This window comes from Malaclemys terrapin, chromosome 1 (genome assembly GCF_027887155.1).
Source record: "Malaclemys terrapin pileata isolate rMalTer1 chromosome 1, rMalTer1.hap1, whole genome shotgun sequence".
NCBI lineage: Eukaryota > Metazoa > Chordata > Testudines > Emydidae > Malaclemys > Malaclemys terrapin.
The window spans coordinates 146,602,474-146,629,575 of record NC_071505.1 but is presented as its reverse complement, the minus strand read 5'-3'; the positions used below and the strand labels follow the sequence as shown (position 1 = coordinate 146,629,575).

The 27,102-nt window shown below is 47.5% G+C and overlaps 1 protein-coding gene across 2 annotated transcripts in view; it reads left to right on the top strand.

Annotated features, from left to right (window-relative positions):
- Nucleotides 1–280: 280 nt before the first annotated feature.
- SIDT1 (SID1 transmembrane family member 1) overlaps nucleotides 281–27,102 on the top strand; it is a 93,978-nt gene continuing 67,156 nt past the window's right edge. For both annotated transcript variants that reach the window (XM_054042728.1, XM_054042719.1), the window contains exon 1: nucleotides 281–755. In XM_054042728.1, the coding sequence (XP_053898703.1) occupies nucleotides 549–755 (207 nt within the window). In that variant the 5' untranslated portion in view covers nucleotides 281–548. The remainder of the gene's footprint in view (nucleotides 756–27,102) is intronic.

The following is a 27,102-nucleotide window of genomic DNA, read 5'->3' as shown; positions in this document are numbered from 1 at the left end:
CCAGGCTCTGAGCGCTATTTTCAGTCCAAGCTCGCCCCCCCCCCCCCCCCGACGATCCCATTTGGAAACCACTGGGCTACAAGTTGGGGGGGGGGGAACAGTAATAAAAATGATTACACCGAGGCCAATTGCTTTGGATTCCTCTCCCTCCCCGGGGGCAGAGCGGGGCTCCGAAGGGGCTGTCTGACTGCATCACCTCCCCCTCGGAGCTGGCTTTCCAACTTCCCACGCAGGATTTTTTTTTAAAATGTGCATTTTGCTTGATCTTTTACAAATCTCCAGGAAGGCAGCGCTGGAGCTGGGCGGGCGCAGAAGCGAGCCGCAGCCCCTCCAGGGGAGGAAATGAAGGCGAGGGGAGAAAAACCAGTCCGGCCCCGGTATCAATATTTTATCAGTGTGTCAGCAGCAGCCGCGGCTCGGGAGCTCAGCCGGGGATGGGGCAGCAGCCGAGCGCACGGGAAGCCCGGCGCGGAGCTGTAGCCAGCCTCGGGCTCCGGGCGGCTTAAAAGGGCACTTTGTATTCCCGAGCCAGCCGCGGCGCGGGGACCATGAGCGGCTCCGCGGGCTTCGCCTTGCTCTGCGGCTTGCCCTGGCTCCTGGGGGTGCTGCCGCAAGAGCTGCAGACCGGGGCTGGGGGAAGGAGCAGCCGACCCACCCCCACCAAAGCGGCGGATTTCGACCGGATCTACGCAGGGACGGTGAACATCAACCGCGAGGAGATCTACTCCTTCAATTACACCAGCAAGCCGGGCCAGGTAAGGGCTGCCCAGCCTCCATGGCTCGCAGCCACTCCAGACACCTCACGAGCCCGCCCAGCTGAATGAAGACTTATTGCTAGGGTGGGAGGTCACATCACCCTCACACTCCTCTCCCGAGCACTTGCCTGGATTTGGCATCCTTTCCTTTCCCAGCCATGCAGGGAGTGCTGTTCCCCAACATAGTGCTCTGTGCCTTCCTTCCCCTCCCCAGGAATGCAGGAAATGCATGGGCTCTAAACCCCCCCGCGCTGCGTTAGCTTCCCAGTCATGCAAGAAATGTATGTACCCCTCTCCCCCGCTGTTCTTTGCATATGCCCCCTCCCTCTTTTTCTGGGGATTACGTTATTGTGATGTAACTATCTATCCCCAGTCCCCACCTGCAGCTTTAAGCTTTTACCAGGGCTCCCTCTCAGCCCTGAATTTCCTAAAATAAAAGGAAAGAAATCACACAGATATATCTGGGCAGGAGGAAGGAAGTGGCAGCCTTCAATTGCATAGATTGATGCTATCCTAATAAGGTCACATCAGCTGCCATGATAGCGCTATACCAACGCAATTATGTAGACAACATACCGTTTTTTTCTAACTGTTCCCAACTTCCTGTGGTCAATGTTTAAAGGCCATAGTGGAATTCAATAACGAATACATGGGCAAAACATCTATGCCCTCAAATCTTTTTGTAAGTATAATTTTTCACACTTTAATGTCTAAGTAAGATCAGCATTCTCTTCTGAGACATGGGACTACAGATCATTAGTTGAGATGTAAGGGTCTTTATTGCAAGTCATTTAGATGATTCACAGTGGGGGAAAAAGGTTGTCTGATAGAGGTGTGCTTAATTTTGGTGGTGGTGGGAGGAAACATATGTTCTATCCTAGCTTTTTCTGCAGCATCCTTCTCTATAATATCTAAACGCTAAAAGTCTTTCCCCATCATCATAGTTCTATATGAATTTATCTCATACATTAATATAGTACCTTTACATCCTAAAGCAGTGGTTTTCAACCTGTGGACCATGGACCCCTGAGGTCCGCAGACTATGTCTAAGATTTCTAAAGGGCCTGCACCTCCATTTGAAAATTTTAAGGGGTCAGCAAACGAAAGGCTGAAAATGACTGTCCTAAAGCAGTAGTTCTCAAACTTCTTTCCCCCCCCCCCCAAACCACTTGAAAATTGCTGAGGGTCTCGGTGGACCACTTAATGATCTTTACAAATGTTGTTTGTACTGTTAGCCAAGTATTGTAAAGTGCTTTGGATAGAAGCACTATATATATATAAAAAAAAAAACCTTCAGTAATAATTAACTTTTTTTGTTCTACAAATAAAAGCATACAGCTCATATTTTAATATCAGTAGTCTTACCTTTCTAATGCAAGGGATGTGCCCTCTCTCCCACATCGCAGCAGCCCCTGAGCTGGGGCTGGGAAGGAGGAGGGTCTCTCCCCCACCCCAGGAGCCACAGAGCTGAGACTGGGAATGAGGGCTGTCTCTCCCCAGCAGCCACAGCCCTGGAGCTGGGGAAAGTCACCTTTTTCTCTGGCTGCCGCAGCCCTGCACATCCTAAATTCCCCCCTCCCACCTATTCCCCCCAAGGCCACCACCTCACCTTACATGTGTGTCTTCTCCAGGGTCCAGGCACCTAATTAGTGGAGCCACGCCTGCGCAGCTCCACTAATTAGGTGGGTGGCCCTTCCTTCTCTTGTGTGAGGCCACCCAGGTGTGCACCTTAGAGGGAACTATCCACGGACCACCTGAATGGAGCTCGCAGACCACAGTTTGAGATCCTCTGTCCTAAAGCATACCAATATGGACAGACTTGTCCTGTCTTCAATTATACAGGACAATGGATTAGGGAATATTTTTTGTAAGCTATATTTCTAATGCTCTCTAATAAAAAAAAGTGTTAATGGATGCTAATAAAAAAATTGGGATTTTTAAAATAAATTGCACTCTGGAATATAAAGTAATCCAGCACTTTATGGATTTCCCTTCCTTCTCTGCCTCCCCCTCCAAAGTGTTATGTAAAATATATCCACCATTAAGGCTAAAGTGCTATTTCAGTGTTTTGTTGATGGTAGTGATCTAACCAAGTTTTGCTCTCCTGGTTCATGGAAGCACTGGATTGAGGAGGCTGAGTGCATGTATAAACAATAAGCATTATTGCAGGGTCTTTTGCTAATTTGTGATCTGAGCTATGCTTCCCAAGGTGATTTAATACTATGATGATGGCCATATTAGTGCATAGCTAGCCCAGTAAACTCTGTAGAGTGAGGGGTCTGTTAGTAGAGAATACAGATTCAGTAAAATGAACTAACTAAAATCACTAAATTAATTTCTAATATGTTATAGAGGCATTCAGCGCTCTACAACCTTTAAAAATAGGCCCATAGGCAGGAATAGTGATCAGGGTAGGCAAACAGCCTATGCTAACTCCCAAATGTTTAACAAACTCTGTCTGGTACATCCCAAGCCCACCTTCTACTTTCATGCCATAGCAAGAATTCAAAGTTCTTGCAACAAGAGAGAGCCAGCAAGTTCCAGGGGCCATTGCAGCTGTGATCCAAAAACACCTGTCTCAATGTCCCATCAGACTTCAGCACAAAGACTTTTGCACTGAAGTTAAACCTGCAGAGAACAACTGAATTTCAGTAAGATGGAGAAGTCTGGATACTTGAGTAACTAAAGTCAAGCTTCATTTTTAATTTATTTTTAAAAAATAATAAATTCTTCAAATATAGCCCTGGGCGCGCACAGGGAAGAAAGTCATTTAAAAAACTTTATTGTTCTAAAAGGCTTCTAATGTGAGGAGAACCCAGGATGGACCAAGCACAGCCTCTAGTGAGCTTGGGTTTATTCAGCCAGAAGCCCTACAACTGCTGGCATCAATTAGCCTTGTCAGTATTCTCCAAGAAACTCTGACTTATTAGGGGCAATTGGTATCAGGCATGTGTTTTCCCCCAGAAGGTGGGGATATAAACCAGCTGTAGTAAGATGAGGCCCTGAAACATAAACTCTTGTGTCAGAGGCCCAGTCTGGGGCCTGAAGCCTGAACCAAAGTACTTCCAGGCATTGCTAAGCAAAAGTTGGGCTGTGAGCCAGAGGCAGGCCCCTCTCACAGAAGTTGGCAAGAAGAGGGCTGCTAGAAGCAGGTGCATCCACACATAAGTGCTAATAAGAGGAACTTGTGCCAAGGTAGCATCAGAACGCTCCACAGAGATAACAAGGAACAGGCAGGTGCATCTTAAAGACAGGGTCAAAAGAACAACATGTTGGATAGATTTGTTTGAACCGACATGATCAAAGAGGGAGACAGCCCCCAATGAGTCAAGGGGCTGTACTTCAATATGTCAGTAGGGATGAGTAATCTGTCCTGTAACTGTATAAAAATAGGTCCCGGAGTGCACATCTTTGGCATAGGGGCCAGTGGAAAGTCCTGCCACTGACTGAGCTGTGTCCATTGCCAGGGGGCACAAATTCGTAGTATGTCCTGTAGAGTCTACGGGAAACTATTACTGTGCTTCGTTTGACAATAAACCTGGCTCGGGTTCCTTCGTACCTTACTAGAGTCTGTGGTCTTTGGGGGGGTCTCCCGGGGTCTGCTGTGTCAGCTATCTGCGCAGAACTGGGGCGGCACACAGAGGAAACACGCACGCAGCCATCTGTTGTCATCGAACAAGAGCAGAGCACCACACCAGTAGCCACTGACAACACCAGCAGCAGAGGCTATGCTAGGGTCAATCATATGGGGGCTCTTGAGCACAGCTGGGTGTACACTCGTCTGTGTTTGGTCCCACAATTGAGTCTGAAAGGTAGGTCTGTCCTAGGGTATTTGTGGTCTCACTTTTTCTTTGGTTGCTGGTTGGAGGGAGGCTTCACTTTAAATTGAGACTTCTACGTGTGTGGGCAGATTCCTTTTGTACCCGGTCAACAGCTGTAATGTAACGGAACCTCTCAGGATCCTTTAGCCATTATGCGCTTTGGCTCAGTGAACCTCAAGCGTCTGAGCAGCTATCAGGATTTGTAGGGTGCTAAAAAATGATACAGCAGAGTTTACCGTCTGGTAGCGTCAGGGCTGGCTCTAACTTTTTTGCCACCCCAAGCAAAAAAAAGAGCGCCACCCCGCCATAACAACCCCCCCCCCCGAGTGCTGCGCTGCCGAAACACCCCCACAGCGCCGTGCCACCCTGCTGAAACAAGTCTGTGTTGAGTGCAGGCGTATCTTACTCCTGGAAGGGCTGCAGAGGGAAAATGTGATACTAACAGGCTTCATCTGGCCCCCTACCTCTGGGTAACTCCTCTTCCCTTCACTGTTCTGAGGGCAGATACACAAAGCAGGAGACAAAAATTCAGAGAACCAAAGTAATAATGACAAGACCTGTGGGTCAACATATGCCCTAGCAGCAGGCCCACTGATTGGGGGGGTGGGCAAAGGGGGCAATTACCCAGGGGTCTGGGCGATTTAGAAGGGCCCGTTGTGGCCGGGAGTCCCAGCCCCTTTTAAATTACCCAGGTGGGCCACAGGACTCCTAGGCATGCATGGGAAGGTGCCAGCAGTGGCGAAGATAGCCGGGTGGGCATTGGAAGCCTTGGCCGTGCTGGAAAAGCGTGCCCTGCAGCGCAGGCGCAGCACCTGCCCTAGGGCCTGGAATTGCTGTTGGCCGGCCTGCCTAGCAGACTTTGTGTAGACTCCAGTCAGCCATGCCCATCTCTGTGGCTGCTGGGTTGCAGAATGCCTGCCAGCATGCCTGGAATACAGTCAGCCAGGGAGATGGGCTTAGACTTCTCTTATGCTCTTGCTGGATGGCAGAATGGAAGCAGGTTCTCCCAACACCTCTCTGGTTTCTAGAAAGGACTTGGGCCTGACTGACCTCAAGATACATTGAGCGCCTCTAGTCACTCGCTTCCCATGCTGGGCATAGACACACATGGTGAGAGGAAGAGATGGCATGTGTAAGACCTACATCTCTCTCATACATGCATGCAGAGTCTAGTGGCTGTAGCACCAGGGAAGATGCTTCTATTCCTGGGTCTGCAAGAGAGTGGCTGTGAGACCTTAGGCAAGTCACTCTGCCTTCCTGTGACTCAGTTGCCCTGTGTGTAAAATGGGAATAACAGTATTCTTAGTATCTATCAGGTTGTATAATGTCCACAATTGTAATAGATTTCCATTCGTTTGGGCTCCTATCGAACATAAACTTCTAGCCCACATACATCACCCTGCAGGATCAAGCCTATATATAAAATGACCTGATATTGTTTCTCTCAGTCTTTTTGATGGTAATTTAGGAATGTGCACCAAATAGTGATATTAACATATGGCTCGCATGCAACACTCTCCTTGTCTGAACTACATTGGCTGCATTGTCTGTCACAAAACTAGTCATGTCTCTGAGGAAAAGGTAGAAAGCCAGCAAGCTGCAGGGTCTGGAAGCACTGGAGCCAGCAGCAGGAGGTGCTCTGTGCCTGTTCACTAGGCTACTCTGCATTGTTTTGGTTCTCTGGAGGGGGACTGAGTGGAACAAGCCGCTCTCTTCTGCCCTTTGCTTGCTTGCTCGCTCATGGACATCGCTGCAGAAGGGCCCAAATACTTTGTCCAGTTTGACTGGAGGGCCAGGTTATTCTTCCTAAGAGAGGGAAAGCAGCACAGAGCCAGAGGAAAGCTGAGATAGTGACTGTAATTGATTGGCAGAAGTAAGGCACACAGGAAGCCATGATGGGAAGGGAGGAGCTTAGAATAGCAGCACTTCTCTTTTGTTCCAGTACAAGCCCTGGAAAAAATTACACGGCTGTTCTGGCACTGGAGGAACCAATGGGTGAGATGTGTGTTTGGTGGGACTAAAACTTTTTTGCACATACTTTTTTAAAATAGAAAATTAAAACAAAACTGAAATGTTTCTTATGTTGGCACAATACGGCACACAAAGGGGAACATGGTCCCTGCCCTAAGGAGCTAACAAAATTGTTAGATGGCTGGAAAGCTGACTACCTCATCTGAGTTTTCCCATGTAGCCTTGCTAGCAACTGCATTGCTCAAACAGCTGGAAATCCTTCATTGTGGTCTCCCCAGCAGCACTCTGAAATTGCTAACCTTGCTACCTGTATAGTTGTTCGTTTAATGGGGAACTGTTAATTGGTTTTTATTAATTTTTACATTCTTACACAAGTGCATTCTGGCACAAATGTATTCAAATAACAAAGCCAGTTGTGTGCCCTGCAAAACTCCCTCAGGCAATTAAGTAAGTAAACATCCAAATGATGACCTTACTGGGGACCTCAGGGCTTAGGAGAGGGTAAATATGAAGTAGCAGTTAATTTTACTAAGTCCTAGTGAATTATACTCTGCTGGCCAAAACAGAGAAGGCTCCATGCAGCTGGTGAGAGAACCTATCCTGCTCCTGTACAACAACAACCCAGGGACTTCGTGCAGAAAGAAATATGCCACAGTTATGGAGGAATCCAAGAGAGCTACTTTCTTCATCCCCATAAACTCTGCCAGTCACCCAAACTACATTAATCATATTGTACATCCAACTGTCTTCTCTGTGCAGAGCTTTGGCTACTTCCTTCAAAGATTAACTCCACACAGGACATTCTCTGGGCATGAGGGATGACAAGCTAGAACAGGAATCAGAACCTCACCCTCCTTGACAGAGGTTGGACCAATTGCACAAATGCATAAAATGGAAGCTCTGAGAGATCTCTGGGCCATCATATGTGCCTCAGACCACTGGACTTAATGGCTAGCGAAATCCAGTAAAGAACAGCATCACCCCTAGTGACCAAAATCATGAGCACCTCTCCTAGAGTAGGCAACTTACCTGCTGGACCCCCAAAAGAGTGTGATAGTCAAAGGATGATCGAGAAACCAAGACTCTGTGCTAATTATCTTGCAAACGATTACCCTGTCTCCAGCTTCCCTTTCCTGGGCAAATGCATTGGATTCTGAACATCTCCAACAGTCTGCTCATATCCTGGCCCCTTCCTAATAGAGAGCCAGCCCTCCCCACAACACAGAGCTGGTTCTAATAGGGTTAGTGGATCAAACTTTCCCTCTCCCCACCCCTGTGGCTATGAACAGGGATAGCTCAGTGGTTTGAGCATTGGCCTGCTAAACCCAGGTTGTGAGTTCAATGTTTGAGGGGGCCATTTAGGGAACTGGGGCAAAAATCTGTCTGGGGATTGGTCCTGCTTTAAGCGTGGGGTTGGACTAGATGATCTCCAGAAGTCTCTTCCATCCCTGATATTCTATGATTCATCTTGGCAGCAAGTTTTTGACAAAGTGCTCAGAGGCCAGCTACTGGCTCAGGTTTCATTCCAAATCTGGCTGCTGGTGGTGCAGGTCACTGGAACAGGGGGAATGGCTCCTGGGTCTTCCACCACCCAGGTGGGTGCCCTAACCACTGGACTATAGAGTCCTTCTCATTCTCTCTCTTTGGCCCTCTGACTCTTTAAGTAGTTGTACACAACGGAACAGCTTCAACAGGAGAGATTGAGGGAGCCCTACACCAGACTATCCTATAGTTCAGTGGTCAGAGCATGCACCTGTAGGGTGGGAAATGCTGGTTCAAACCCATTTGCCCCATCACACAGAGGGGGGGAAGTGAACCTAGGTCTCCCACCTCCCAGGTAAGTGCTCTAACCACAGGGCTAAAAGAAATGAAGTGGGCCCCCCTACCACCTCCCCTGACTTTGTGTGGAGCAAGGCAATTGCCTAACTCATTCTCACAAGAAATGACTTAACCTGCCTGACTCCAGGAGAGGGGTTCCTGGCTATGGCTCACAAACAAAGACAGGCACTTCCCTGCAGCCCAGACTTAGGTGACTAGCTCCATGAGTGGGGCAGAACTTAGGATACATCCCTCTCATCAGCATCTGTCATTGGCTAACTTAGGCAGCTCCCCGCCTAGCATGCTGGCTTTGGTGAATCGCATTCCATGGTGCCTCTCTCTCCCCATTCATTGTCTAGGAGCAGAGGTGACTAGCACAGGCTGCATGAATTGCACTGTTCCAGTGATGAGGTTTTTTTATTTTTTTATTTTTTTTTTAGGGGCCTAAAAGTTAGGCATTGCAATGCTCAGCATAACAATACCTATGTCCCTTTATGGGTCCAGGCCCTTAACACTAAGAGTTTATGAGGATTAGCAATAGGAAACAACAATTTACAGAGAAGGTAGGGAGGCAGAAATTGCATCATCTTGGAGTTCCATATTTATTTTCCTTCAATGACTTCCCACTCAGATTTATGTCATTCAAAACAGTGGTAGGGGGAGGAGGAGAACCATTCTGCACTGACAGTCAGTTCATTCACTGCCACCGCCTCCCAGCTCAGCTGAAATTCAATTGAATTCTCTGGTTTCAGGAGGTGCTTTAAAGCTTACTGGGCCTGTCTCGCTTGGTCACCTCCAAATTGGCATGATTCTGCCCCTTCTGCAGCACTGTCTCTTGCCTGGTGAACTTTGTAACTCAAACAGCTTGTGTGCCTGCACGTTAGAGGTGTTCCCTGCCCCGTGCTTTGGCTTCGTGCCCTCAGTTTGTCAGGCCCAGGACCAAGCACTGTTGCAGGCTGAACTTGGAGGCATTGGCATAGGAGGCTGAGCGTGTGTGATAGGCTATTGGGGATGTATTCAGGTGCTCCAGAACCTTCCTTTCCCACAGTCTCATGTTAGATGGCTGCAGTAACCCTCCTGAAAGCTCCTTCCTGCAGCAGAAACAGACGTTCCTTTTTTCTCTCTCAAATTCCTGTTCCCATAAACCAAGTTTCCCATCATTGTCTAAGTACTGCGGCAGCAAGTTTTCCACTTCGACAAGAGTTCAGTTTAGGCTATTAAGGACTGAAGCCACATTTGTCCCTTTAGCTGTGTGCATTTGCAGTCAGATAATCTTTTCCATTTTCTTGCTGAGAATGAATTTCAAACACTCTCCTGATACCGCTCTTGAGGAGATGGTGATAGGGTTAAACTGTCAATATTTATCTTTCCTCTCCTTTCATGACATGTTTTACGTGGCACTCGGCGCTGTCACCCTTAGTCAGCTGCCTGACTTCTCCACCCACCTTCAAACACAGAAGACGCTCAGGTTCAGTAAATTAAAAAAAGTACATTGGGCCCAGCTCTGGCTGGTGGCTCCAGCAATGAACACAGCAGATGAGCTCAGAGCCAAGAGAGAGTGTAGAGCAGAATTTTCCCAGTCAGTCCTGGCTCTGCTTCATATTTTTACAGCAAGAAGCCCTTGGACAGTTCCTCTATTATCGCAGGCAACTTCCAAGATAAAGCCTAGCTGTTGGAGGGCATGCCGTGCTTATTAGGACCAGAGATGAAAGTAAGCCGGTACGCCGTGCTGGACTGGACCGACTTCTCTGGCAGTGATTTAAAGGGCCCAGGGCTCCAGCCGCTGCGGGGAGCCCCGCTGCTGGAGAGCCAGTGGCGCTTTAGAGGGCCAGGGGCTCCCCGCAGTGGCAGGAGCACTGGGCCCTTTAAATCCCCGTCTGAGTCCGGCTGCTGGAGCCCCGGGAGCCAGGCTCTGGCAGGAATTTAAAGGGCCTAGATAAGGGAAATGCGGTGGACCTAATATACCTGGATTTCAGTAAAGCGTTTGATACAGTACCCCATGAGGAACTATTGGTTAAAATGAAAAACATGGGGATCGATATGAAAATCCAGAGGTGGATAGGGAATTGGTTAATGGGGAGAATGCAGCGGGTCGTATTAAAGGGTGAACTGTCGGGTTGGAGGGAGGTTACTACTGGAGTGCCTCAAGGTTCGGTTTTGGGACCCATCTTATTTAATCTATTTATAACTGACCTCGGGACCGATTGCAAGAGTGGGCTGATAAAGTTTGCGGATGATACGAAGGTGGGAGGAGTTGCAAACTCGGAGGAGGATAGGGATACTCTGCAGGGAGACTTGAATGAGCTTGTGAATTGGAGTATCAGAAATAGGATGAAATTTAATAGTAAAAAGTGTAAGGTGATGCACTTGGGGACGAATAATAACAATTTTAGTTACAAGATGGGGACGCATTGGTTAGAAGTAACGGAAGAGGAGAAGGACCTAGGGGTCCTTGTGGACCGCAGGATGACTATGAGTCGGCAATGTGACGTGGCGGTGAAAAAAGCCAATGCGGTCTTGGGGTGTATTAGGCGAGGTATATCTAGTAGAGATAGGGAGGTCCTGCTTCCGTTGTATAAGGTGCTGGTGAGACCTCATTTGGAGTACTGTGTGCAGTTCTGGTCTCCAATGTTTAAAAAAGATGAACTCAAACTGGAACGGGTGCAGAGAAGGGCGACTAAGATGATCAGAGGAATGGAAAACCTGTCATATGAAAAGAGATTAGAGGAGCTTGGGTTGTTTAGTCTGACAAAGCGAAGGCTGAGGGGGGATATGATTGCTATCTTTAAATATATCAGAGGGGTTAATACAAGGGAGGGAGAGGAATTATTCCAGTTTAGTACTAATGTGGACACGAGAACGAATGGATACAAACTGGCCGGGGGGAAGTTTAGGCTTGAAATTAGACGAAGGTTTCTGACCATCAGAGGGGTGAAATATTGGAACGGCCTTCCGAGGGAAACGGTGGGGGCGACGGACCTGTCTGGTTTTAAGATTAAGTTGGATAAGTTTATGGAGGGAATGGTTTAATGATAAAACATAGTAGCCAAGGAAAACCAAGCAATGGTACATGAACAGCATAATGGCCAACAAGGGTCAGGCTAGAGACTCTTGCCTATATGCTCGGGGTATTACTGATCGCCATATTTGGGGTCGGGAAGGAATTTTCCTCCAGGGTAGATTGGCTGAGCCTCTGGAGGTTTTTCGCCTTCCTCCGCAGCATGGGGCAGGGATCACTAGCAGGAGGGTCTCAGCCGATTGAAGTCACTAAAACACAGGATTGGGGACTTCAACGGTAGAGTCCAGGGAAGGGTCTTGCGGCCTGCAGCATGCAGGGGGTCAGACCAGATGATCATAATGGTCCCTTCTGACCTTAATGTCTATGAGTCTATGAGTCTACCTGCAGCGGCTGGAGCCCTGGGCCATTTAAATCACCTCCAGAGCCCTGCCGCCGCTACCCCAGCCCTAGCCCGAGCCCTGCTGCCCCGGGGTAGTGGCAGCAGGGCTCCGGCAGTGATTTAAAGGGCCCGGAGCACCGCAGCGGCCGGAGTCCCGGGCCCTTTAATTTGCCCGAAGCCCCAGGGCTCCCAGATGTCTCTGCAGCTGGTAGCTCCGGGGTGATTTAAAGGTCCTGGGGCTCCCAGCCACAGCCGGAGCCCCAGGGCCTTTAAATCTTGAAAGGCCCCGCCTCTTCCTGTTGAGGTCATGCCTCTTCTGGTTGAGGCCCCACCCCGCTCAGGACTCCAGCGTACTGGTAAGTCCTTTAAGTTACTTTCACCCCTGATTAGGATATTGCTCTAAAGCCAGTGAGTCTTCAGGAGTTATCTACTTTGGAATACTTTACAGTCCAGGACACTTAGAATTCCCTATGTCTTACAATAACTAAGAGTCGGGGGATAGAAGTGGGGAAGGTGGTTTCTTTTTCTGAACTGGATTATTTTCTTTACCAAGGCAGGACAGGGCACTGTGCTGCTCTCTTGGATGGGGATAGGGGTGATGTCCCTTGATTTCTATGATTTTAATTAGCTTACTTGCTCTATCTTGAGGGAAGGCATTTAGAATCATAGACTATTAGGGTTGGAAGAGACCTCAGGAGGTCATCTAGTCCAATCCCCTGCTCAAAGCAGAACCAACCCCAACTAAATCATCCCAGCCAGGGCTTTGTCAAGCCAGGCCTTAAAAACCTCTAAGGATGGAGATTCCAGCACCTCTTTAGGTAACCCATTCCAGTGCTTCACCACCCTCAGCTACATCAGTAATTGAATGCTTTTGTTTTGGCACAAAAGTCAATTACAGATCTGCAAAAGATAAGGCAGACACAGTAACTCTTGGAATTGGAATTCATAGTGACACATGGGAGTATCAGTATGTGCTCACTTGTGTAACTGTTGTTAAATCTGTGAAAGGTTATGCTGGCTGTATAATCTATAAATAATTATGGTGGAAAAGGGATTAAAGCTGGTTAAGTGTGGTCTGCCCTAAGCAAGGAGTTGCCAAGTTTTGGGCACCAGACCCTACTGCCCACCATACTGCACATTTCCGCCGATAGACTCTGTGTCTCCCCAAGGATGTTACTTCTATCTCCAGCGGATGAATCATAGAATATTAGGGTTGGAAGGGAACTCAGGAGGTCATCTAGTCCAACCCCCTGCTCAAAGCAGGACCAATTCCCAACTAAATCATCCCAGCCAGAGCTTTGTCAAGCCTGACCTTAAAAACCTCTAAGAAAGGAGATTCCACCACCTCCCTAGGTAACCCATTCCAGTGCTTCACCACCCTCCTAGTGAAAAAGTTTTTCCTAATATCCAACCTAAACCTCCCCCACTGCAACTTGAGACCATTACTCCTTGTTCTGTCATCTGCTACCACTGAGAACAGTCTATATCCATCCTCTTTGGAACCCCCTTTCAGGTAGTTGAAAGCAGCTATCAAATCCCCCCTCATTCTTCTCTTCTGCAGACTAAACAATCCCAGTTCCCTCAGCCTCTCCTCATAAGTCATGTGCTCCAGCCTCCTAATCATTTTTGTTGCCCTCCGCTGGACTCTTTCCAATTTTTCCACATCCTTCTTGTAGTGTGGGGCCCCTTTAATGGACACAGTACTCCAGATGAGGCCTCACCAATGTCGAATAGAGGGGAATGATCACATCCCTCGATCTGCTGGCAATGCCCCTACTTAGACAGCCCAAAATGCTGTTAGCCTTCTTGGCAACAAGGGCACACTGAGGTAACACACTAGACATCTGTCTCTTCTGTATTAAAACACAGAGCCAGAGCTGGACCAAGAATATGGAACACACAGCCAGGAGGAATAAGACCGACCAATAAGTTTGCCCCACTCACAGCCAAGTGTAAATCTCACTTCTGTGCATCCAGGCTTTCCCTCCCTTCGTTCTCAGATTCAGATGTTAAAAATCAAAGGGAAGGAAGAGAGGGACTGGTGTCATTTTAAGTAATGGGAGGCACGCTACCTGGCCCTCATCACCATGGTAGCAAGCATCTGGATGGACAGGAACCTTCACTGCATATCTGGCCAGTTACTTCATATCATTGAAACAAAGATTCTGTTTCAGGATTTTTCCTGAGCTTTTAATATGAGAATTTTGGTAGGGAATGGGGAGGGGGCAGGCAGGGATGGTTGCAGCAGGGGTGATACTAATTGTGTGTATGGGGGAGGGGCTATTTTCAGCACAATGGGGTCATCTGAATGAGTCACTTAAAATCTCCTTCATATTTTGTAGATATCTCTCACATTCAAATGGTCCCATTTTTGGTCTGTGCTTTAGGAAGCAGCTGCTGTTGCGTAGAGGGAGGGTGCAGGGAGAAGCGTGAGACCTCTCTCTACCCTTTTTCACTTCACAAGTGTCCCTAGCATCTGCAGGGGATTGCATCAGCGATTCTGCACTGAGGCCCAAACCCTCTTTTTCCCCAGCCTGCGGGGGGAGGGAAGGAGGGGAGACATTTCCTCTTTCCTCCACCTTCCAGCAGAGTAATTACAGTAGGCACTGCATCTCCACTACTTACCCCTATGACCAACAGGAGGCTCCAGATAGTAGGCTTCCCTCTGGGAGACTGTAGAGTTGAGCCCTCTGCCACCCAGGAAGTGTGCAACCCATACCCCCAAATCCTCCCTGCCTGGTTAGAGGAACCCCACTGGGGTGCTCTTTGCTCCCCAACAGAGGGAAGCAGGCTTTGCCCCCCTGATACTGCCCCCCCCAGGCTCAGCAGACCCAGAATGTGAATCTAACTAGAACTGATAACATTGCCCCATGGGAAATGCTGCTGCCACTGCAGCGCTGCCATCCCCACTGTGGCATTCTCCAGTGTGAGGGTCACGGGGAAGCTCGGCACTTCCTGGGCCTTGCGCTGCAGGTGGATAATAGCTTTTCCTACCGGAGACAAGCAGCACAGGTTAGTCAAGGGTGCAGCCCGGGAGAGGTCTGTGCTTCACGGGTGAGGTTAGTGCTCCTGACTTTAGATAACGACAGGAGGATTAATAATTTACCGACTTGCACAAGCAAGATTGCTTAGAGGTCTGTGTTTGCAGGCAAAGCCTTGTCAGGAAGGGAGATGACAGTGCGTGGGCAGGCCATTCGTCCGCTTTTGACCCAGATGGTCCTTTGTTTGGGGGTAGTTTGTCCCCCATCTGGTATTGAGACACACAGTCTTGGGTTTGTCGGGCATTGGCCAGGGGAATGCCAATTTGAAGAGTGCACCCCTCCACCCCTGCTGGCATAACCTCGCACACACTAGGCATCTGAGGTCACACTGGTGGGGCTAGAGTGATATGCTCTGCAAATTGGCATGCTCTGTATGGTGTGATCTCATACGCACCGGGCATGTCAAGTCATGCTGCGGAGGTGGTCCCATGTTATTTCTGGACTAGCTGGTATTCTGGGAATGTGTGAGTGTTCACACTAATGGTGCATGAGGCAGGTTCAGGACAGCTGGATTTTAAACAGGATGCCAGCAAGCCATGGTTCTGGGTGGAGTGCTCAGGATGGCATCTGGGCTGTCCCATATTGCACCAGTAGGGCTCGACCTAAAGCGTAGAATAAAACGCAGGGCCGGTGCTACTATTAAGGCAAACTAGGTGGTTGCCCTACAGCAGACTAGTGTTCTCAACCTGAGGCCAAGGACCAGCAATATCTGCAGAGCATTTCCAGGTGACTCATGAAGCTGTGACTGCCAAAATTGTGAAGCATCTGTCCTCAGGCAGCGACCGTTCCTGTTAGTAATAACCTGGTCTGGGTGCCTCTTGGAATTTCCTGAGGTGTCTTTGGCCAAGTAAGCTTATAAAACCAAGCACTGTATGCATCTGCTTCAGGCCTTTCTTTGAAGGAAATTCTCTTGTAATCAGATCTGCGCAGGGCATCAAAATTGGAGGGGTCACAAACTCAAAAGGACAGAAGCAATCCAAACAGTGACCTAGAGTGATGCAAAAAGTGGAGAATGTAGACAACAGATTATAATGTTATCATTAGTAAGCATTTCCTGTATGTCATATTACTAGCTATTCATAGGTTTCAGAGGGGTAGCCATGTTAGTCTGTATCAGCAAAAACAATGAGGAGTCCTTGTGGCACTTTAGAGATTAACAAATTTATTTGGGCATAAGCTTTCATGGGCTAAAACCCACTTCATTAAATGCATGGAGTGAAAAATACAGTAAGCAGGTATAAATATATAGCATGTGAAAAGATGGGAGTTGCCTTACCAAGTCAGGGGTCAGTACTAACGGGGCCAATTCAATCAAGGTGGAAGTGGCCTATTCCCAACAGTTGACAAGAAGGGGTGAATATCAACAGAGGGAAAATTACTTTTTGTAGTGACCCAGCCACTCCCAGTCTTTATTCAGGCCTAATTTGCTGATGTCAAGTTTGCAAATTAATTCCAGTTCTGCAGTTTCTTGTTGAAGTCTGTGGGTACCCAGAAGTCACCTACTACAGGACAGGCCCAACAAAGAAAGTAACAGAATGCCACTAACCGTCACCTACAGCCCCCAACTAAAACCTCTCCAGCGCATCATCAAGGATCTACATCCTATTCTGAAGGAAGATCCCTCACTCTCACAGACCTTGGGAGACAGGCCAGTCCTCGCTTACAGACAGCCCCCCAACCTGAAGCAAATACTCACCAACAACTACACACCACACAAGAAAAACACTATCCCAGGAACCAATCCCTGCAACAAACCCCGCTGCCAACTCTGTCCACAGATCTATTCAAGGGACACCATCATAGGACCTAATCACATCAGCCACACCAGCAGGAGCTCATTCACCTGCACATGTAACAATGTGATATGTGCCAGCAATGCCCCTCTGCCATGTACATTGGCCAAAACAATTGCTAAAACTGGGGCAGTTTCAAGTGTAGGCAAGGCCTATGAGAATACAAACACATTGCAAACAGTTGTCAGAGTAAACTGTGAAAGATGCCTAGGGACCTTCATTTTCAGTTTTTATTTTATTTAATTTTCCCCTGGGAATTTTTCAGTGTTTATTTCCACAACAACAAAAGTAGGTGAAAATCAGTGCAAAAAAATCAATAATTTTTCTGGGTAAATATCGGGGTTTATTTCGGTGGATGGAAAGACGGGGCGGGGGGAAGTATTCAGTAGATAAAAGCTTTGAATTCCGTTCATCAATGTGGTTTGCTGCAGAACTAAAACAGAACTCAAAACACAATGCCACCTCCGAGTTTAAGAAAACAATACATCACTAATCCTCAAATAAAACTTTTAATTTGAATAAACAGTTTACTGTTGTAGACTTAGAACTACTTGTCTATAAATATTTACATTTAATAATTGGGCCACATCATTTGCAGTGCACACACTCATCTTCATCCTTTTCTCTCTCTCTTTTTTTTTTTTTTTTTTTTTAAGCTTTCAAATACTTCCTTGTGTTCTGAAACATATTCTGATACAGATTTTTGTTTTCTTCTCATTTTAGTGTGTCAGATCTTTAGACTGTTACCTGCTAACAGCTTGAAATGTGTACATGGTGGGTGTGAGATTCATCAGAGCTTGCGTGCGTGCCTGCTTCACATACTGAAGTGCGTGCGCATCTGCTTTATTGTGTGTATCTTCTAGACTAATAGCCTTACTTCAACAGGCAGCTTTGCATATACACACAGACTAATGTATTATTGTAATACATAGATCTCATGCAATGTATTGTACTTTCCTAATAAAACAAGTTATTTTTATATATTTGAATAATACAAAAGTAGGGTGAAAATCAGAAAAAAAAAATAATACTTTTTGTAAAACCTGGGAATTTTTCATTAAAAATTGGTTTAAACTGAAACCAAGGGGCTTAAAGATGCCTAACCACAATCATGCTTTGTACTTGGTTGCACGCCCTTTAGGAACGAGGGGGAGGAGGGAAGTTTCGGGGATGAGAATGAGCTGAGAACATCAAAGTGACCTGAAAGGTATAACAGTGCTGCAAATCAAGGATAGAGGAGTGAGCATCGGCTGGACCTGTGAAGCTTTCAGTCTCTACAGCTGTCAATCACTAGCACCTTCCATCTGTTAGAACCTGCAGGGCTGGAAGCTATGACCATGGGGGTTCTGGGCTGCTCAGGCCTCTGCAATGCCATTGGAGGCTTAGGCTGGGCTCCCATGGGAGGACCCTGCAAGGCTGGACTTGGCAGAAAGTACTGCCCAGCAGGACCTGAGTGGTGGCCCCTCATAGCCCACTGATTGGCTGGTACCACTGCTTCAACCAGGAAGCCATGAAGGGAGCTGTCTGAGCAATAACACAGACTGCCTGCCCATGTCTGTTCCAGACCCTGCTTGAGATAGACCTTAAGCTCCAGCTCCTGACCCTGTTTTATCCTTGACTTCACTATTCAATTGCTAATCTGCCCTCGACCTGGATCTCCTGGTAAGCAGACCCTGCCTGCCTCCTGACACCTGATTCTTGGTCTGCCCACTGGCCCATCTCAGACTCTGACCTCCTGGTACCTGACTCGGACTGACTCTCACCGTGACCACTAGATCTGACCGCCCATGTTGCAGTCATGACCCCATCAGTTCAACACTTTCTTTTAAGGCTTAAAAACCCTGAGGCCTAGAAACTAATCAAATCAGAAGGGTTGGGGGAGCAATTCAAGTCACAGGGTCACTGGAGTCGCCTGCATCAGCCTCTGTTGCCAGGACCCCACAGTGAATCTGGTTCCTTATTTGCAAGCAAGCTGAATGTGTGTCCCGCCATGGCTTTTCTGGCCAGCGTACAAGAATAGGTTGAATGTAGGAGTATGTGTCTGTTAACTCTGAGTTGTGTGGCTTCTTCACAGTTACAATGCATTGAGACCACTTATCTTTTTAAATTAACTAGCACTTCTTGTTAGCTCTCCCAAAATGCAATCATCCAACCATGCCACTTAAATGAACAAGAGTTACTTTTATTTGGAACAAAAGAAGGAGAAGAAAATAACAGAAGTAATTCAAGTTACACTAACACTTTTTTCAAAATGTGTGTCAGGTTTGATCTAGGTAAACCTGGCTCTTCCTTAATCAGTGATACCATTAGCTGTACAGTCAGATTATAGGCCCTAATATTGCAATTGTACTCCTAGATTAATATTTTGGTAATATTACAACCACTCCATTTCCAGCAGGTGTTTCAGCCAGAGCTATGTGAAAGGAAATCCATCAAGCCAGCTTGACTGTGTGGTATGAACCATATTCAGGGAAAGGGGATGGGGAAGAGAGAGATCACTAAGATCAATTAAATCACATTTATAGCTGAAAATGACTACTTCATTTGAAGGCAGCTGTCATCATTTCAAAGCCAATAGTTAGTCTCTCAAGCATGTAGCAGAAGTCTTCCTCGGTCATTGGATTTATTATACCCCTGCCAGCCTAGCAGTGAACCACACTGCACATGTATATTCCAACCCCAGCTGTTGAACTGTACTGACAGGCATGATGTATACGTGCTGACGGTGTCATCATGTGTGAGTGCCTACAGTCAGAGCTGAAAGGTGGGTGTGGTATCATCTGTACATCCTCTACTGGGTTTGATAGACTCTGATCAGATGGGTCTATCTTCCATCTATCACAATGATTCCCCTTCTCAGGTGGTTAGAAATTCAAAGGAGCCCTCAGAGTATGTGCAATAAAATATAGAAAGGTCATGTCACTGGTGCTGCAAACATCTCATAAGTGTTCCCAGCACAGTCAGGAGTGCATGTGCAATCTTAAATCTACCCTGTTGTGCATGTGTCTGTCATGATATGGCATTTAATTCTATGACCATGTATTTAGATCTCAAATAATGCACTTTTTAGTAAAGAGGCACATGTGTAAAATCTTGTCGTATTGTGTTCATACTCTGTATGCCAGATAGTTCGAGAAAGTAACTTTAATATGAAAAATGTGCCTTATGCTCTAGTCCTGCAGCTTACTGCAGATGATGAAGTGTGGTATATTTACAGGGGGGTTAGAATTAAATTACATTAATGAAATACCAGAGATAGTATTGCATCTTTCTGTACATGTACCCTTACTACTTAATTGTATTAAGTTATTCGCACCTGGAAACCCACATGCACCTTTTTTTTGGTCAACTTATTGAACACTTCAGTTTTAATTTTAGTTATATTTATCTAATTAGAAGTATATGGATAACCTTCAGATCAGCTGCATACAAGTTAAAAATATTTCACTAAAATTTTCAGTTGCGGGGCAGAGGGGGAACTAATGTGATAATACTTTAAAGAAATCACATCCAGTACAGGGAATACATGGCATTTGTGCTCTTAAGACATTTTGTGGATAAAGCACCTGAAAAACATACATAGTTACAGAATTTTTTAGATGTAGTAATGTACCTGAGTTATTTCTCTGAGAAGCAGTTTCTGAAATACCAGTATACCACATCCATTGTTCAAAGGGGCATCTGGCTATTAAAGAAGCGACATCATGGGCGGCAGGTATCGAAGGCCGGGGGAGGCTTTGCCTCCCCAAACAGCCTTGTGTGGTCCTGCCCATGCTCCAACCCCAGGCTCCTTCCTGCTTCCCAGGCTGTGCTGCAGGAGGTTCTTCCCACACATGGGTTTGGGGGGCTAATGGGGGCTGGCCTGCACTCCGGGGCTGGGGGAGGGAGGCCGTGTCGCCCGCCCGGCTGGTTGCGTGTGCATTGCCCAACGACCTGGCGCTCCAGGGCTGGGGGGGGGCTCAGGGCTCCGGTGGGAGTGGCAGGGCCTCAGGCAGAACGGGTGGTCCTGGCTGGGGTCTAGCCTCTCAGAGCCCGGGGTTCATCCACTGCCCATGAGTGACATCCTCCTAAATATACACGGCTCATTTCTCCCCTGCATCCAAGTCCTTCAGAGTGCACAGAGGAGGGTCAGAAGGGAGCTGTTATAGCTCCGTGATTGTGTGCTGGCCTGGCCTGGTGTTAAGTTGCCATGTAGCTGAAATAAGATGCCAGTAAAGAGCGAGCTTTGTCATGCCACCCAGCATGTCACTTACACTGGGATAGAGTGGGGCAGCTGCTAGCAGGTATTCTCCAATGGCCATTTATGAACGAGGATCTGGCCCTCTTTGTGCTGAGTGGCACAAAGATTGCACCAAGAGAATCTGTCCCACAGTACCTGAGGTGTTGAGAAAATTTAGCAAAAGAAGTCTCACAGAACTGGATTTATATAATATGTGCTGATCATGTTTGGATTCAGTTTAGAGGCGAGAGCAACAAGGATGATGTTGTGGTGGGGCGTCTGCTATAGACCACCAGACCAGGAGGATGAGGTAGACGAGGTTTTCTTCGGACAGCTAACAGAAGTTTCCAGATCACAGGTCCTGGTTCTCATGGGCGACTTCAATCACCCTGACGTCTGCTGGGAGAGCAATACAGCAGTGCACAGACAATCCCGGAAGGTTTTGGACAGTATTGGGGACAGCTTCATGGTGCAAGTGCTGGAGGAACCAACTAGGGGCCATGTTCCTCTTGACCTGCTGCTCACAAACAGGGAAGAATTGGTAGGGGAAATAGAACACGCGCACACATGCAATATGTAAAAAAGAAATTGCCCCAAAAGAGTTTTTTTTTTTTTCTAAAGCTTCTGGACCCCTGCTTATACCATCCTTAAGGTAGAAGACTTAAATGGATGAATTTCTATCACTCCCCTGTCTTGTCTGTAACATCATAAAATAGTTCTTGTTGCCATGGCAACATGAGGAAACTGGCATCTGGCATGGGAATATCTAGCCTCTCTAGAACAGCTTGTCTCCTGCAGGCTGCCCGGGCCCCACGCTCCTCACAGCAGACTGCAGTTTCCCTTCTTTTATGACTTGTTACCTTGCTGCTCAGAGCTAATTGAATTTGCATGCTGGAAATGGGCCACTGGGGGGAGGAAAATGGATTCTGAACAGCATCGTTTTCTGGGTCACCTGGGATAAAGAATTTGCTGTAGATCAGGACCAGCAGCCAGACGAAGCAGCATTCCTTTTTTTTTCTTTGGTGTAGGATCTTGGTGGTAACTTCCTGTTGCAAAGAGACCGACAGCATGTTTGCTCTATAAATAAGGAGTGGCCTGGCCATATGTGTTGCTATAGCAGCAACAATGGGATTCAGACCCTGAATGACAACGGTATATCCTACTTCTTAGTTTCAACCTTCCTTCATTGTACTCACGCTGTCTTTCTTACTCCCTGCCTCACCTGCTGTCCAATATAAATGTATAGCAAACACACAAAAACAAAAGGCAGCTTCTTACACAGGGAGTTGACTCAATATCCAAGGTGTAGCCTTGCAGTCAATTCAACTACAGGGGAAGGAGCTCAAGTCTACTCTGCCTCATATATCAAACTCTCAGCTTATAGCTCTGGCAGTGTTGCCAGCTGTCACCATTTCATTGCCAGTCTCTTCTTAGTTGGTGTTTTCCTTAAAGCCTCAGGTCCTAGAGTTGAGGTAATATGGGATAGATGAAGCATAGTTACATGCTTTAATTTAAAAAAAAAATGAAGTTTTGTTTCTAGCCTTCATAGCTGCAGATACTAGCTTGAAAATGTGACTGGAAAGTCCCCCAAAGTCTCTGAAAGCAGAAAGCAAAGAAAAAGGGCCCAGCATTTATCATTATTTAAAATCTCATGACTTTTTGAGGTTTGACTTATAATTTTGAAGGCTGAGGGGTTGGCAATCCTGTAGAATCTTTATTACCAGTGATGAGGGATATGGCGGAAGGAGCTTGACTTCTAGATCGCAGGCTGCAAGAAAGTGTGTTGATGTAAACTGAACTAGGGTTACCATACGTCCGTATTTTCCCGGACATGTCCGGCTTTTGGGGCCTCAAATCCCCGTCCAGGAGGAAATCCCAAAAAGCCGGACATGTCCGGGAAAATAGGGAGGGAGGGACCAGCGGTGCTCAGCCGGGGGCCAGAGCCGCTGGGGTCAGCAGTGCTCGGCTGGAGCCGCCGGGGCCGGCGGTGTGGGGCCGGAGCCGGCGGTGCGGGGCCGGGCCTGTGCCGGGCCTGGCGGTGCTCGGCCGGGGGCGGCGGTGCGAGGCCCGGGGCTCGGGGCCAGCTGTGTTCGGCCGGGGGCTGGGCTGGGGCCGGAGCCGGCGGTGCGGGGCCCGGGGCCGGGCTGGGCGGTGCTTGGCCAGGGGCTGGGCCGGGGCCGGCGGTGCTCGGGGCTGGGGTCGGGGGCTGGCGGTGCGGGGCCGGGGACCGGCAGTGCGGGGCCCGAGCCAAGCCGGGCAGGAGACGCCGGGGCCAGAGCCACGCCCCCTCGCCCCAGCTTGCCTGCTGCTTCAGGCTTCCCGCGAATCAAATGTTCGCGGGAAGCAGGGGAGGGGGAGGGCAGGGGCCGAAGCGTCCAGGGGAGGGGGCGGAGTTGGGGCAGGGCTGGGGCCCATGGAGTGTCCTCTTTTTGGACACTTAAAATATGGTAACCCACATGAGCTTGGAGTCATTAAGCAAGAATAAATGTGACACAAGTCTTCTCAAGTATAATTGCGCTTTAACTTGCACACCACCGTTTACATGCAGTTGTAAACCTGTGTTTTGGGCATGATCTGTAAAGACTTGAACTAAAGTGCAGGCCATTATCTCAGTCTCCCTGTCCTTCGGTGCCCTGCTATTGGGTATGCTATTGCCTAGGGTTACCATTCGTCCGGATTTACCCGGACATGTCCTCCTTTTGTGTGCTAAAAATAGCGTCCGGGGGGAATTTGTAAAGCACTCACAATGTCCGGGATTTCCCCCTCCCCCGGCAGAGCGAGCGGCTGGGAGGGCTGCAGGAAAGTCCCGGGCTGGACTCCGGAGCAGCTTCCTCCTCCCACCCCCCCATCCCTGCATTCTGAGCCGGCCGGCAGCTCCTCCTCCTGCAGCCCGCTCCGGCAACCCTGTGCAGGGCCAGGGACCGGGTTTTGTTGTGCTGGGGAGCTCAGCCATGTGTCCGGCTGGCACAGAGCCCAACACCCTGTTCTGAGCAGCAGGGTAAGGGGGGGCAGGAGAAGGGACAGGGAGGTTCTGGATGGGGCAGTCAAGAAACGGGGGGGGGGCTTTTGGAGGGGAGTGGAGAAAGTTTTGGGCAGTCAGGGTACAGGTAGGGGGTAGGGTCCTGGGGGGCAGTTGGGGGGGGTCTTAGGAGGGGGCAGTTAGGGGACAAGGAACAGGGAGTCTTAGGTAGGGGGTGGGGTTCTGGAGGGCAGTTAGGAGCAGGGGTCCCAGGAGGGGGCAGTCAGGGGACAAGGAGCGGGGGGTAGGGGGCTGGGAGTTCTGGGGGGGAGCTGTCAGGGGGCAGGAGTGGGGAGAGGGATCGGAGCAGTCAGGGGACAGGGAGCAGAGGGGTTTAGATGGGTTGGGAGTTCTGGGGGGGCTGTCAGGGGGCAGGAGTGTGGAGAGGGATCGGAGCAGTCAGGGGACAGGGAGCAGAGGGGTTTAGATGGGTTGGGAGTTCTGGGGGGGCTGTCAGGGAGCAGGAGTGTGGAGAGGGATCGGAGCAGTCAGGGGACAGGGAGCAGAGGGGTTTAGATGGGTTGGGAGTTCTGGGGGGGGCTGTCAGGGGGTGGGGAGTGGTTGGATGGGGCGTGGGAGTCCCAGGGGTCTGTCTGGGGGTGGGGGTGTGGATAAGGGTTGGGGCAGTCAGGGGACAAGAGGCAAGGAGGCTTAGATAGGGAGTGGAGTCCCGGGGGGCAGTTAGGGGCAGGGGTCCCAGGAGGGGGCAGTCAGGGGACAAGGAACGGGGGGAGGGTTGGGGGTTCTGGGGGGGCGGGAAGTGGGAGGGGCAGGGGCGGGGCTAGGGCGGGGCTTCTCCCGTCCTCTTTTTTGCTTGTTGAAATATGGTAACCCTACTATTGCCATTATGGGGTGGGCACTTTTTACAGGTCTAGCTCTTAGGTATAGAAAGATGAAGTATGGCTGAGGGGCCTGTTGTTGTCCTGGTGGCTAAATCCTGAGGGATTTTCAAGTTGGAACAGGCTGTGCTTGGTTAACTATTATTTCAAAAACTTTGATCACTATCACCTAATGTTCACTAACTTGTGTCAGCACTTCATGCAGCTTCTTAAAAGAACTTTGCACCAGGTTCCCAGCAAACATGAGCAGGGCCAGGCAAAATGCTTCTCAAAGCAAGGTTTGAATCCAGTGCCTTCCATACCACAGCACTCACCTCAGCCCCTGGAGCTAAAGTAGTAATTTCTTTTACTTGTCAGCAACAGTAGTCTCTTCTCCTCCTACATTGGCCAGCCATTACAGGGGAACACAAAACACTCAGTAGGTTATGCTGACATCTTCTTTTGAAAAAAAATACCCTTTGACCTAGGAGAAGCAAGTATCAATAACCCGTTATACATATGGGACAAATAAGGACAACAGAGATTTCAAAAGGTCATCATGGTAGAGCCCGCAATAGAATTCCGGTCCCTCCATATAGTAGAATCAACCCTTATCCACCCTGCATCTTGTTACATTTAGACAAAATCTTTGTGCTTGGCTACGCTATCTGAAAACTGACCTCCCCAGAGCCCCGTGAGAGGCTCAGCTGAGTTGGCCTGGCAAATAGCTGTATGCAGGGCTGGATTAAGGTATAAGATAACTAAGCTACAGCTTAGGGCCTCGCAATATGAGGGGCCTCTGAAAAAGAAAAAACTGACTGACTCCATTTCAAGTTTTATCAAAATCGGTTGAGAAATAAAGGAGATATGGGAAAAAGAGAGAGAATCTTCTATATAAATATTTTCATTCAAATATGACAAAAACATACACATCTGGATACACCAATACCCTTATCCTACCCTAACCCTTCACTAATTGTTCATTATTGACAGGCAGGAGGCCAGGACTGAGATTAAAAACGATAATTGCACTTGTAAAATTAGTATTTCTATGAATAAGTCTGCTATCAGTCTAAGCTGCTAAGGTAGCGTTTTGTTGGCCAGCTACTGGTAAAATTCTGACCACGCCTTCATAATTTATTTAAATAAATAAATAATTACACTGCCGATAAAATCGGGGGGAAATGTGAGGTCGGAGATGCCAGTGTTGTGAAGCAATCCTGCCAAGCTCATACTCGTATGTTAGTGTTCTTTCTTCTTTTGATTTGTACATGCGTACAACTGTGTATTTTAGTGCGCACGCCACTTGCTGTTTCATGAACTATCCATGCTTCACATGATTGTGTTTGCAGGTGATCGTCTTATGGACTTGGGTCGAATGGATCTTGAGGAGGATAAATTTGTGATGGCTTCCCTCTGTCAGTTTCGGGAACCTTCACAGTAAATATCGGAGAGTGATGATGAAAGGATAAATAGAGGGTTTTGAGAGAAGTGAAGGAAGATATACATATATATCAAAGTATTCTGAGTACTTGCTGAGCAAGTTATTTCAAACTATGTGCATATATGATTTATAGGCTATTAAAGCCTAGAATATTCAATATATTTGCTTGAATATAGGCTAGTTTTTCTCACTTTCTCAATGCCTGTCTAGAGATTACCAGTCTTTTTTTTCTGGTAAATTATTTCTTTCTTTTTGCGCATATAGCTTGTTGTCACTCCGTGTGTCCAAGGTGTTTACTCAAGATTAATTAGTGGTCCTGGGGGAGACAGAGGATAGGGAAGCGAATGCAAAGAGAGATGTCTGCCTAGAAAAAAGACTGGGATTTTCTGCTCGGCAGGTTTGGAACGTGTAAGATAATATTTTATTATAGGTAGTATGTTATGTAAAAATTCTTATATAGACTTATAAATCACATATCCTATGCATAATACATTGTATTTTTATAGTATGGCAGAAGAAAAATCCCAACAATTCATTGTTTTGTAGCGAAAATTAAATTGGAATAAACATTTGTAAATCTACTTTATATATAATCTGGATAAACTAACAAAATTAATCAAAAGTTTTTTCATTTATGAAAAGAAGGATAATTTTCCTCACTCATGATGTAAAAAAATTATATATCCTCTCTTGTTTTCCTGTGAGAACAGAGACAAAATAGCACTAACTTTCACAGAAATATCCTGGTAAAATAACACAGGTTTTTGGCATACATATATAAACAAATAATTTTATATATATATAATTTTAAATATATATAAAATTATTTGTTGGTGTTGGTGTGTGTGTGTGTGTGTGTATATGTGTGTGTGTGTGTGTATATATATATATATATATATATGTATATATATATATATAATGTACAATTTTTTTACTGGTTTCAGTAAAAACTTTCTGCTACTAATTTTAGTACCAATATTAGGTAATTCATCATAACCTTCTATA